General features: G+C 37.9%; 2 protein-coding genes across 3 annotated transcripts; both read right to left on the bottom strand.

Moving 5' to 3' along the window:
* Window positions 1-1814: 1814 nt before the first annotated feature.
* LOC146328818 (extracellular calcium-sensing receptor-like) lies at window positions 1815-5593 on the bottom strand. Of its 2 annotated transcripts, XM_084716515.1 has the most exons (6): window positions 5334-5593; window positions 4830-5124; window positions 3864-4664; window positions 3492-3719; window positions 3172-3295; window positions 1815-2728 (listed from the first exon to the last, which is right to left on the bottom strand). In XM_084716515.1, the coding sequence occupies exons 1-6, from the start codon at window positions 5564-5566 to the stop codon at window positions 1815-1817; spliced, it is 2595 nt and encodes an 864-aa protein (XP_084572641.1). In that variant the 5' UTR covers window positions 5567-5593. The 2 variants fall into 2 exon arrangements, with proteins under 2 accessions (XP_084572641.1, XP_084572642.1); XM_084716516.1 differs by lacking the exon at window positions 5334-5593 and having other exon boundaries at window positions 3480-3719; window positions 4830-5117.
* Window positions 5594-7523: 1930 nt separating this feature from the next.
* LOC146328817 (extracellular calcium-sensing receptor-like) lies at window positions 7524-11885 on the bottom strand. Its single transcript, XM_084716511.1, has 6 exons — window positions 11638-11885; window positions 11181-11475; window positions 10218-11012; window positions 9823-10050; window positions 9494-9617; window positions 7524-8527 (listed from the first exon to the last, which is right to left on the bottom strand). Exons 1-6 carry the CDS (start codon window positions 11868-11870, stop codon window positions 7635-7637), a joined length of 2568 nt encoding a protein of 855 aa, XP_084572637.1. The 5' UTR covers window positions 11871-11885; the 3' UTR covers window positions 7524-7634.
* Between the last annotated feature and the right edge of the window lie 1393 nt (window positions 11886-13278).

Below are 13278 nucleotides of genomic sequence, written 5' to 3'. Positions count from 1 at the left end.
TAAGGGCCCTATCTTAACCACAGCACAAAGCACTGGTGGAACAGTTGGCTTTGCTATCTATACTTGTGCAGTTGCCATTTTTGCCATGTCTGCAGGATAAATAAACGTGTGTCTGGTCTGTGCAGCCATGGACGTGAGGTCTAAAAATGGAGGCAAAACAAAAGGGTGGGCAGGTGCATTTGCCATCTTGTCCTTGGTGCATTGGAGCGAAAAACACTTGCACTTTAGACCAGCTAAAACTGGTCAAACTGCAAAGTCTGTGGCGCAATTGCTTTGTCTGCACGGGATAGCACCTGGAGCATTTGGCCGAAGAACACACATCTCCATAATCACAAAAGAGCATCATTTATCTTCAGTCTTTTGCCCACGCAAGACTGTGGATTAGTAAAGTGTCCTTTGAACATTTTTTGGATCTGCAATAAAGTGAAAATATTCAAGTTAACGGTGTGCATGGGTGTGCATGACTATATTGTTTGTCTCTAAAGTTAATCTCACTGATAAGAAATAAGGAATAATTATTATTATGAAGCCCAATAAACCTCAACAGACCTGCAACATGTGCACAGGACGGGATCACAGCTGCCACATCATCTTTAACAGATCAGTCAGAATGAATAACAATAACAAACAGTACAGCTGGAGCAGCTGTACTGTTTGCCTCTGCATGTTTATTGGGATCCAGAAAGACAAAGATTAAACAATTATGATCTTTAACATACAAGATGTTATATCTGAGCACGAGACCATCTCACCTGGGGAGAGAGAGGTATGCGTGCTTCTATCAGAGCCTGATGCTAGTTGGATATACCCACTGGATAACCTGTGATACTTCTGCACATGGGTTATCAAACTTCAGAAACATTTTCTTGTTCTGTTTCCTCCACCCACAGCAGTGTTCGTGGGGTGAAGGAGCAAGGGTGGGAGAAGGAGGAGATTAGGATGAGAAGACAGAGGAGAGGGATATGGAGGATGCTTCGCAGCCAGATTGGTTTGGCTTGCACCATCTCTCTCCCCTACTTCTCACTCCTCTCCCTTGTTCCCAGCTCCTGCCTGCTGGCTCCTTCTTCAGGAGCTCCAGTCAGCGGAGCTGCATAATAATAATGATGATAATAATGAATTAGAAATGAAACATCATTTCAAGGTGTTTCAGTTTAAAACATGTCTGTCACATATCTGCATGACATTAATGCTTCATTTATTGTATACAAACTATTTACACATGACACTTGCTGTCTCATATATTGCTCACTCTTGCACTTTCACTTCTAGAACCAGTAGATTTGTCTCCTTCAGTTAAAAAAATCTTAATTGTTTTCTCCAGGTGGAAACTAAATAAACTGAGCCAAAAATATTTCTATATATGTGAAAATGTAGATTTTAATCTTTGATCACAATTAAATAATAATACAATAATAAATCTGCAAGTTTTTCTACCTGTGCATATTTTGCATACTATTCAGATTTGGAAAGTGTGTGAAAGGCCGTACAAAATGTTATGACTGAATTATGTGGTGACTATTGCCATGAGTGTCTCTTAAACACTAGGATGACTATGATAGTGATAATTATGTATCACATTACATATTATTACATATTGCATACTTGCAAGTACAAATTACATGTTGCCCCCCATTAAATGCTGTCATCTCAATGTACTATGTCAAGAATGAAATGATATAGAGTGGTAAATTCAACAGTAGCACAATGCAACTCTTCAATAAAATGAAAATAGATGTTTACTTGCCAGTCAGGTTAACAAATTGGTAAATTATCATGGCACATGGATGCCTTTGCAACCATACCACACTGAGTTTTCAAAATGATTTTGGTGCCCCCTTCCCCATCATATTCTTTTTTGTATTCTTCTCTGGTTTCAATAAGATAATATAACATTTTGGAATAAAAATACAAATGAGCAGTCCAAAACTTGAAGCCAGAATAGCAAATATCTCCACAGCTACACTGAACTTCCCAGGAGAGCTGACATACGCTGGGATAAAAGTGATCCATACTGCACAGAATATCAGCATGCTGAAGGTGATAAATTTGGCCTCATTGAAATTATCAGGAAGTTTCCGAGCCAGAAAAGCCAGAATAAAACATAACATGGCCAGAAGTCCTATGTAACCAAGAACAGACCAAAATCCTACAGCTGATCCCAGAGCACACTCCAAGATGATTTTGTCCTTGAACTTCTGAAAGTTCTTAAATGGAAAAGGAGGAGAAATTGTTAACCAGAGGATACATATGACAACTTGTATAAGAGTGAAACCCAGAACGCTGAGTTTCTGCTGCACAGGCCCAAACCATTTCATCACATTACTGCCTGGAAGTGTGGCTCTGAAGGCCATTAACACCACTATTGTTTTACCCAGAACACAAGAGATACAGAGGACAAAGGTGATGCCGAACGCTGTGTGTCTCAGCATACAGGACCACTCAGAGGGCCGGCCGATGAAGGTCAGAGAACACAAGAAACACAGACTCAAGGAGAAGAGCAGCAGGAAGCTCAACTCAGAGTTGTTGGCTCTGACAACAGGAGTCTGTCTGTATCTGAAGAAAATAAATGCCACAACAGCAGTCAGGCATGTTCCAAACAGAGAGGCTGCAGTGAGCAGTGCTCCCATAATCTCTTCATATGATAGAAACTCTGCCTCCTTCTTTACACAGACATCTCTTCTCTCATTTGACCAGAACTCAGGGTCACATCTTACACAGTTGATAGAATCTGAAAAATAATATCAGTACAACACAGTACAATACAACCAGCATCCCATGGATGTGATCGAAAAAGTCTGAGAACAGATGGGCTAAAAACAACACAGACCAGTTCACTCTTTCCAGTGACTTTCTCATATTAACATAAAATGACTCAGGAGTCATTATAAAGGAATATTCTGCACCATTTTTCTACTTTTTTTTTTTCATTTCACCTAGCCAAGATGTTAATATTTCACATCCTGATGTATTAGCAAAAACTGTTTGGACAAATCCTACGGGCTCTACCTTTAAATGCCATTGTGCTACATTTTTCACAATGGAACTTTAGCCATGATATGCATTTCAAATACTGTGTACACATTTATTGGGTCCAGCTGATTTCAGAATCAAGTATCAGTATGTGTTTAGGATATTTAGTGTGTGATCTTCTTGCATTTAATTTTACTTTACCTGTAATGTTGCTTATTTCTCCCTCTGCACATCTTAAACAGTCATAACAGCAGACAGGTTTTCCTTTCTGCAGAACCTTGCGAGTTCCTGGGGGACATTTCTCACTGCAAACTGACAAAGGTACCTGGATGAACAAAATGACAATAAGAAAAATGAATCGACATTTAGTTTGAAAAGATGTTGTCTTTGTGAAAATCTATAATTAAATTTAATGTAGGGTAAGCAAAACATGACGCAGTGACAGTAACTAATAACTTCTATTACTGTAACAGTTCAAATAGAATTTCACTACCAATTGCAGTGATCACATTGAAACTTACCTGTTGTGAGTTCTGTGCCCAAAATAATGATCTGTTTTGCAAATACAGCAGTTTGTCTGCAGGTAAAGATGCATCATAAAGACCAACTGTGACAAAGTCCACATTTCCATTTTCTGTGGGCTGCCAGTTTATGATTTCATACTTTGCTGCTGGATCTCCATTCTCATTAAAGTAAACCTCGTCTCCTTCCTTTGTTATGAACTGAATCTTTTTTATGTGCTGTAAAATCTAAGGAGATTTGCATCAGTGTAGATAATTATCTGACAAATATTATGTAGGTGTATTGTCTCAACAGCACAACAGACACAATGAAACAACTTATTTTTCAAATGTATTACTGTAAATGATGTAATTCTTTGGTGTTCAACTCACCGTAAATGGATCGAGCTTCACCTTGTTGTTACATGTTTTATTACAGTTGAGATTTTTATGAAGTGCATGGGCCACAGCATACACTCCTTTATACACATTGTAAAATATAGGCATGAGTGACATATCAGTGAAACTGTTTTTCACTCCAGTCACATCTTCATGTCCAGTACATTCTCTCTGATTCACTGCTGATGACTCTGACTGTTTGAACTTACAGCTAAATAATGTCTCCCAAAACTCTGTAAACAAATCCTTACTACTTGTAGATGAATTGAGTGGCTTCACATCCAACATGAACTCCCTCATACCACTGACATGTGCTTTGGGGATGGACAGACCTATAGCACCATCCAGAATGTGATGCCTGTCCTTGGCTGCAGTTTGTGAATCAAAGATCCAGCCCTCAGTGCCTACCCACTGATACCCAGTCAGATTGTAGTGAGACATCTCATTTATTATCAAATGCAACTCTGTGGGGGAGACAAACGTAACAATCACCTTGGAGGTGGAAGCCTTGATAATATCAATTGTCTTTTGTATTTTGTCTGGTGGATCGTTTCTAAAGACAGATACAGAGTACTCTAGACAGATGCCCAGCTGCTGGGCATTTTCTGTGAATGTGGCCATCCCATTGTTGCCGTAATCATCATTTGTTCTAATAGCGCCAACCCAAGTCCAACCAAAGTGCTTGACCAACTGGGCCAGGGCTCTGCTCTGGTAGTAGTCACTGGGTATTGTTCTGAGGAAGGATGGGTACTTGGTTTTATCACTGAGACAAGCACAAGTAGCAAAGTGGCTGATCTGAAAGAGAAATTATATCTCAAAACAAAGAGGTAAAATATAAAACATCTAAGCATACAAAGCTCGCTAATTCTTTTAAAACCTCCCTTCTTATGTCCAACTGGATGAATTACACAATAAAAGACTTTTTGAAAATTTAAGTTCATTTTTATTAATATTACCCACCAGTGGAATATGAAAGGGTCCAATGACAGTAGATATAGCCATGCAAAGAGAGGAAAATGTCTCTCCCATTATTGCCTGCACTTGGGCAGGTCTGGTACATGCCTTGGAGGGTTCAGATAACACTTCATTTCCATTAGCCAAGGCCAGTGCAAACCTCACTCCTCTGACAATGGAGCCACATGCATCATAGATCTTATAACCCAGAGAGATACCAGGCAGCAGGTCTGTGCTGTTATTAATCTCCTCTATGGCAAAACGCATTGCCTGAGTATACTGGAACCCTCTGAAATTCAAACTTAATGTGGACAATTATAAATAGTTGAAATTCATAGCAGTTTGTCCTTAAAATAAAATGAAAGCATGTGATACAATTAAGACAGTATAACAGTTAATATACACAATTAATATTTCATCATTTAAAACACTGTTTTATAATTGTTTTCTACCTGTACTCACTTCTTCTTTGTGGTTGAAATCTAAACAGTTTCCTATTGCATAATTTACCTGGTACATTGCAGTGGCAGTGGTTTGTACATATAGGTATCCTGTCTGTTTTTCCATTTGCTGTGGAAAGAGAAGATTCCCCCCAACATAATAGCACCATCCTTAGATAACTGGGGGTTCACAGGATCCCCTCTCCGTCTGCACACCAGCTCTTCAGCTTGAGAGACAGATGCCACCAAGATAAACTGTAAAAGTGCCAAACCCTGTTCTGGCCACCTCTGAGTGGATGCCATACTACTGAAGTGAATTAAGTTCCTGGGTGGTATCAAATCAAACACTTTCTCTGGTATTTATACATTTTACATATACATGATACATCTCTGTGGACTTACAAGGTGGGTCGAGAGGAGGGAGGTTCCTAATCTTATATTATCTTATGTTAAATATGTTAACTGTGTATTTCATCAGATAGGAGTAGTCATTTGTGTAGTAAAAGAAGTTACCCTGTATTTGCCAATCTTCTTCTTCTTCTCCTTTTTCTTCTTCTTCTTCCTATAAGGAAATAGGCCACATTCATACACACAAATAAACATTAATTTGCACATTAGTCCAGTTAGACTTTATTAGAGGGTAATCAGGGAAACTATAATTTTGGCCTTTATTTTGTAGATGTGGTTCTATTGGTAGGGAAAAACAGACTTTTCTTCATCTTAAATTTTGTTTCACATGGCTGTGTGGTCGATACCAGACTCTGGGCTGTAGCTGGCGGACTTCAAACTTTTCAAAGTGGATCACAACACAGAACTTTAAGGTAAAATGACTTAATGACAAAATGACTTCAAACTAGATCATGAGACCTCAACATCATTTGTTTGTTTTTCATGACCTGAAACCTTTTAGTCTGAGGTGTACTGCTGTTTTTTTTCTGAAAACTGAGAACTCAAGCTGAGGTCTGATGCTTTTCCTCCTTCTTATTTTTCCTCTTCAAAATACCCAGCCCTGATGAACTGCTGCACAGCAGTGATATTCTTAAATTCATTATTGCTTCATGAATTCATAGAGGTTTGTTAATAAGTGAACTATTTTTTGTTTTGTCTGTGGGGCCATTTTGCACTTAGTTCAACAAGCTGTAAACGCAGCACCTCGTAAAGCTGACATGGCTTTTGTGTTTGCAATTACATGCATTAGTTTATTTAAACATCAAGCAGACACAGAGGAAGATTAGCATTGGTTTGTAGTTGTGTTTGTGTCCATCTGATGCATCTAAGTGCAATATTCAGTCTTCTTTCAGCTGTTTTGGTTTCCACCAATTCTTTTGTTGGTAAAAGCTCTATGTTCATCAGCTATTTGCCAACTTTGACTGTCAGAGTGAAATCATATATCTTCACATTAATGTTTTAAATACAGTACAAAATGCTCATGAACAAATTCAAATAGGTCAAGCAATACATAGTTTTTGCACTTCTGATGCCTTCAATACAGATCTGAGGTCACACCCCTGCCGGTGGTCCACCATCGGACATAACTTTGGAAAAAATGTGAACTGTAGTCAGTGTTGAGAGAAAAAAAGTATTTTTTGATCCTTGTCAATTTAAAAGATAATTGTTTACATAAACAAAATTGCAGTTTGTTGTAAAACTGTTGAAGTATAAGACTATGAAGATATGTCAGAGATATGTATTTAGGTCAAGGGGCACACTGAAAAGGGCGTGACTTTGCCTCGTTTTAAGATGGTCCCCATACTGGGCTTGTTCAACTGGTTGTGCTGAGCCTTGCAGTCTACGCGCAGTTTCCCTGCCCTGTTACTAGAACCAGAAGGAGCAGCCTCAACAATGCCATAGCTCTGCTTTGCTCTTCAGGCCAAGCCAATCAGCTATACAGCTCATGGTAGGGCTTTTCAGCAACAAGGAGAAAGTTGCCATTGTTGAGCTCAAGCTTTAGGAAACCTACAGCCAAGACATGTTTTTGTCTGTGAAAATGTTTCTGTGAAAGTGTTGTGAAAAATGATCATTTGTTTAAGTATGTAATTTGAATTGTATTAAATGTATCAATGGTATTACTAAAATCAGTAAGGATTTAGGTACAAGATTATTCATTTGTTTGTACTTTATTGCATGCTTTGGTTGACTTCATCATATATTACATTGTATTAAATGCTGTAATATCAATATGTTATTTCATGAATTAAATGAGAACCCACCCCCCCCCAAAAAAAAAAAAAAAACTACAAGTACAATGCCTTCAAAAAGAAAAAGAAAATTAAGAAGTCCATTTGGTTGGCTGGATAACTGTTATGTTCATGATGACAATATAATGCCATTCCCACCATATTATTTTGAGTTTTTAGGATGATCTTGGTGCCTACTTCCCCATCATATTCTTTTTTGTATTCTTCTCTGGTTTCAGTAAAATAATGTAACATTTTGGAATGAAAATACAAATGAGCAGTCCAAAACTTGAAGCCAGAATAGCAAATATCTCCACAGCTACACTGAACTTCCCAGGAGAGCTGACATACGCTGGGATAAAAGTGATCCATACTGCACAGAATATCAGCATGCTGAAGGTGATAAATTTGGCCTCATTGAAATTATCAGGCAGTTTTCGAGCCAGAAAAGCGAGAATAAAACATAACATGGCCAGAAGTCCGATGTAACCAAGAACAGACCAAAATCCTACAGCTGATCCCAGAGCACACTCCAAGATGATTTTGTCCTTAAACTTAAAATTCTTAAATGGAAAAGGAGGAGAAATTGTTAACCAGAGGATACATATGACAACTTGTATAAGAGTGAAACCCAGAACACTGAGTTTCTGCTGCACAGGCCCAAACCATTTCATCACATTACTACCTGGAAGTGTGGCTCTGAAGGCCATTAACACCACTATTGTTTTCCCCAGAACACAAGAGATACAGAGGACAAAGGTGATGCCGAACGCTGTGTGTCGCAGCATACAGGACCACTCAGAGGGTCGGCCGATGAAGGTCAGAGAACACAAGAAACACAGAGTCAAGGAGAAGAGCAGCAGGAAGCTCAGCTCAGAGTTGTTGGCTCTGACAACAGGAGTCTGTCTGTATCTGAAGAAAATAAATGCCACAACAGCAGTCAGGCATGTTCCAAACAGAGAGGCTGCAGTGAGCAGTGCTCCCATAATCTCTTCATATGATAGAAACTCTGCCTCCTTCTTTACACAGGCATCTCTTCTCTCATTTGACCAGAACTCAGGGTCACATCTCACACAGGTGATAGAATCTGAAAAATAATATCAAAGCAGGTGTTAATACAGTACAAGTGAGTTAATTCTTTTGTTTGATTTATATTTTTTCTTAATAAGTAGGAATTATGTCATTGTTATGTTTGTCACGTTCAGAGATATCTGTGCTGTTGTTATTTTAAAGGCATGGTTTGCTTCTGGTTCCTTTTGCTGCAGTGGGGATCATGTGGCAAAATGCCATTGTTGTGTCTTTGTATTTTATGATCTCAAGTGAAAATTGTACTGTCAACGAGTCAATAATTAACCTGATTGGACATTAGCGTAGCATTGAGTTAAATGATTAGCCTAGCTAGCTTGCCTGTATTATTGTGTGTCCTTAATATGTGAATGTGACCAGTAATGTTTCCATATTATTTCATGGTAAGAGTGGTTATTATCAATGTTCGTATTTAGTATGCACATGCCTTTATGGTTCTTGCCTATTTGATACTGGCTATTTATAATATGTTATGTTTGCTTTGTTTTCTGTGATATATTTTGGAAACTGAATTATTATGAATTACTAAGCTGCACTGTTTGCATCATTTTCATTATGGCAGTAAAGAGCATTCATTAAACTAATGACTGTGTTCTCTGACCGGAGCCTGGTGCTCAGTTACTCTACACACCAGTGTCAGAGGTCCATGACTGGTTGAAAACAATACAAATTGGTCAAATCTTGAAAGTGCATCATTATATAAACCATGAGTAAATTTAAATAATAGTATTACATATATTTTTCAGATAGGGGCTTTAATCATGATGTACAGTTCCAAGGCTGTAAATATTTAAAAATGTATCTGCTTTCAGACTTATGGATAATTATTTTGTGATGCATTGTTTGTTGATATACTAATGTAAGTTTACAATTAAGTGGTTTCTTTACAGAACGTTTTTACAATTGTCATATAAGCATGATAATTATTAAATGTTTGTTTATTTTTCTTGAATTTAACATACTTTACCTGTAATGTTGCTTATTTCTCCCTCTGCACATCTTAAACAGTCATAACAGCAGACAGGTTTTCCTTTCTGCAGAACCTTGCGAGTTCCTGGGAGACATTTCTCACTGCAAACTGACAAAGGTACCTGAATGAACAAGACAACTATGAGAACAATTGTGGGACAATCACTTTGACATTGTGTTGTCTTTGCAAACATATATTATTTTTTATTAAGTTTGATCCATCAAAAGCAGATATTATGATACTGCAATAATACCTGATTACCTTTTCAGTTATAACAACTAAAGCAGACATTCATCAACAATTACAGTGATCACATTCAAGCTTACCTGTTGTGAGTTCTGTGTCCAAATCAAAGGCTTATTTTGCAGATTCAGCTGTTTGTCGGCAGGTAAAGATGAGTCATAAAGACCAACTGTGACAAAGTCCGCATTTCCATTTTCTGTGGGCTGCCAGTTTATAATTTCATACTTTGCAACTGGATCTCCATTCTCATTGAAGTAAACCTCATCTCCCTCCTTTGTTTTGAACTGAATCTTTTTTATTTGCTGTAAAATCTAGGAAGATGTATCAAGGTAGATCATTATCTGATGAATACTTCATATGTTTACTGACTGAACGGCATACCTGACAGACTTCAACATTTCTTCTTTCAAAATTCAGACCATTTTCTTTGTTCATGTGACATAATGTACAAACAATATTATTTTGGTATTCCACTCACCGTAAATGGATCTAGCTTCACGTTGTTGTTACATGTTTTATTACAGCTGAGAATATTATGAAGTGCATGGGCCACAGCATACACTCCTTTATACACATTGTAAAATATAGGCATGAGTGACATATCAGTGAAAGTGTTTTGCACTCCAGTCACATCTTCATGTCCAGTACATTCTCTCTGATTTCCTGATGATGACTTTGACATCTTGAACTTACAGCTAAATAATGTTTCCCAAAACTCTGTAAACAATTCATTACTAGAAGAATTGAGTGGCTTCACATCCAACATGAACTCTTTCATGCCACTGACATGTGCTTTGGGGATGGACAGACCTATAGCACCATCCAGAATGTGATGCTTATCTATGGCTGCAGTTTCAGAATCAAAGATCCAGGCCTCAGTGCCTACCCACTGATACCCAGTCAGATTGTGGTGAGACATCTCATGTATTATCACATACAAATCTGCAGGGGAGAGGAAAGTGACAATTACCTTGGAGGTGGAAGCCTTGATAAGTTCAACTATCATTTGTATTTTGTCTGGTGGATCTGATCTAAAGACAGCTACAGAGTACTCTATACAGATGCCCAGCTGCTTGGCAGTTTCTGTAAATGTAGCCATCCCATTATTGCCATAATCATCATTTGCTCTAATAGCTCCAACCCAAGTCCAACCAAAGTGTTTGACCAACTGTGCCAGGGCTCTGCTCTGGTAGTAGTCACTGGGTATTGTTCTGAGGAAGGATGGGTACTTGGTTTTATCACTGAGACAAGCACAAGTAGCAAAGTGGCTGATCTAAAAGAAAAAAAAAAACAAAAGAAATAATATCCTGAGATAAAGATATAAAACATTTACACAGCGCAAAACAATTTCTCTACAAGCCCTTTTGTAATTGCCAACTGGAAAAATTATAGAATAATAATTGTTCACAAATCCAATTTCATTTTTAGCAATGTTACCCACCAGTGGGATATGAAAGGGTCCAATGACACTAGACACAGCCATGCAAGGAGAAGAGGAGCTCTGTCCCATAATGGCCTGCACGGCAGGTCTGGTACATGGTGCCTCAGAAGGTGCAGATACAACTTCATTTCCATTAGCCAAGGCCAGTGCAACCCTCACTCCTCTGACAATGGAGCCACAAGCATTATAGATCTTATAACCCAGAGAGATACCAGGCAGTAGGTCTGTGCTGTTATTAATCTCCTCTATGGCAAAGAGCATAGCCTGAGCATACTGGAACCCTCTGAAAGTCAAACTTGATGCAGAAAGTTATTAATAGATGGAATTGTAACCAATTTCTCCTTGAAATAAAATGAAAACATATTATATTAATAAGAATTTAACATTCAGTTTGATAATGTTTCTTGTATCTTTCTGCACAATGTAAATCTAAATAGATTTATTTAGTATAATTTACCTGATGCATTGCACTGGCAGTGGTTTGTGCATGTAGGTGTCTTGTTTTTCTTTCCAGCTGTTATGGAAAGAGAAGATTCCCCCCAAGATAATGTCCCCATCCTTAGATAGCTGAGGATTTTCTGGATCTCCTCTCCGTCTGCACACCAGCTCCTCAGCCTGAGAAACAGATGCCACCAACAACAGCTGTAAGAGGGCACAACCCTGCTCTGCCCACTTCTGCGTGGACGTCATAATGTCTTAAGAGAGCTAAACCACTGGGTGGCATCACATGTGCCTTAATGTTACTCACAAGTATGCACTGATTTTTATACATTTTAGAGCAGCATAAAAAATAGAACAATGATGTTTTATCCCTGGTGACCTGACAAGGTGGAGCAAGAGAAGGGAAGTTCAAAACAGAAAAAGGCCTTACCTTATTTTAATTATCTTAACTGCATATGTTATCAGATGAGAACTTTCAACTGTATCATACATAGGCATACATCCTACATTATGTTTGAATTTATAATAGAAATTGATGAAGGTCATTTTTATTAGGCCACCTGAAATGTGCCAAACATATATACATATATATATACAATATATACAAGTCATCCATCTTAACATTTTTTATTGCTTACTGTCTTTTAATGAGATAGGCATCTTGATTAAACTCTTGGCGTTGGTAGGCCGGTAGCCTTATACAGCTGTTTCTATGGCTGGTAAAATTACCCCTCTGTTGTTCTAGGTGTAAATAATCTTTTTTATTCTTTTAATGCAACGCACCTCATAATTCATTCAATCATTAATAAACCCATTGAAGGAAGAGAGATGTAGGGGTTTTATTGCAACAGAATATGCATGGATTATATGCATTTGAAAATACCAGGAGGGTATTGTATTGTATATTGTATATTGTATTGCTGTTGTTGATCTAGATAGCTAGCTTTAAAGTCTGAAACGCTCACATAAAATGTACTTGGTCTGTTTAGATCTCTACCATATCCATCAGACATTAGTAATGACAAATGTGCATACCTCTCCCAAGCATATTACTTATGTTAAGATATTTCTCTCCAACAGGGACATTAATAAAATATTTAGCCATCAAATACAGAATGAAGCTGCCCACATGCAAGTAGGATGAGGCCCACCCAGTCCTCACTCTTTTGTCTCATTCTGATTTGATTTAACTGCTGCAACTTGCATAATATCTAATTTGTCTGTAAGAAAAATGTTTATATTTATCCCACTTATATTTATTCCACTTTATTCCACTTAGCTACACACGATAGAGGACTATCCTTTTCAGTTAGCGAGACAAAGAGATTATCATATAATGTTGAGGTTAGGTCTTCCATTTTCACGCAGGAGTGCAGAAGTGTATCCCTAACTGATCAGACATCTGTTTGCATGATGTATACATGATGTATGCCCAAGGTTGGTATTTCAGTATCTTCACTGGTGCAGTGAAATGTTGTACCTAGCAAACACAACGCTTCTTGGCCTAATAGGTTATCAGGACAGTAGTCAGACAATAGAAATGGATAGTCTACCTTAAAGATCCCACAATAGTTAATTGTTTAGACAGGAATTGGTGGTACAGAGGCCTTAGATACTGATTTTCTATTAGGTTTGTGTATTGTGTATGTGTGATAAT

This window comes from Lutjanus erythropterus, chromosome 4, assembly GCF_056507025.1.
Source record: "Lutjanus erythropterus isolate fLutEry1 chromosome 4, fLutEry1.hap2, whole genome shotgun sequence".
NCBI classification, from domain to species: domain Eukaryota; kingdom Metazoa; phylum Chordata; class Actinopteri; order Lutjaniformes; family Lutjanidae; genus Lutjanus; species Lutjanus erythropterus.
This window is presented reverse-complemented; position numbering and strand designations above follow the sequence as displayed.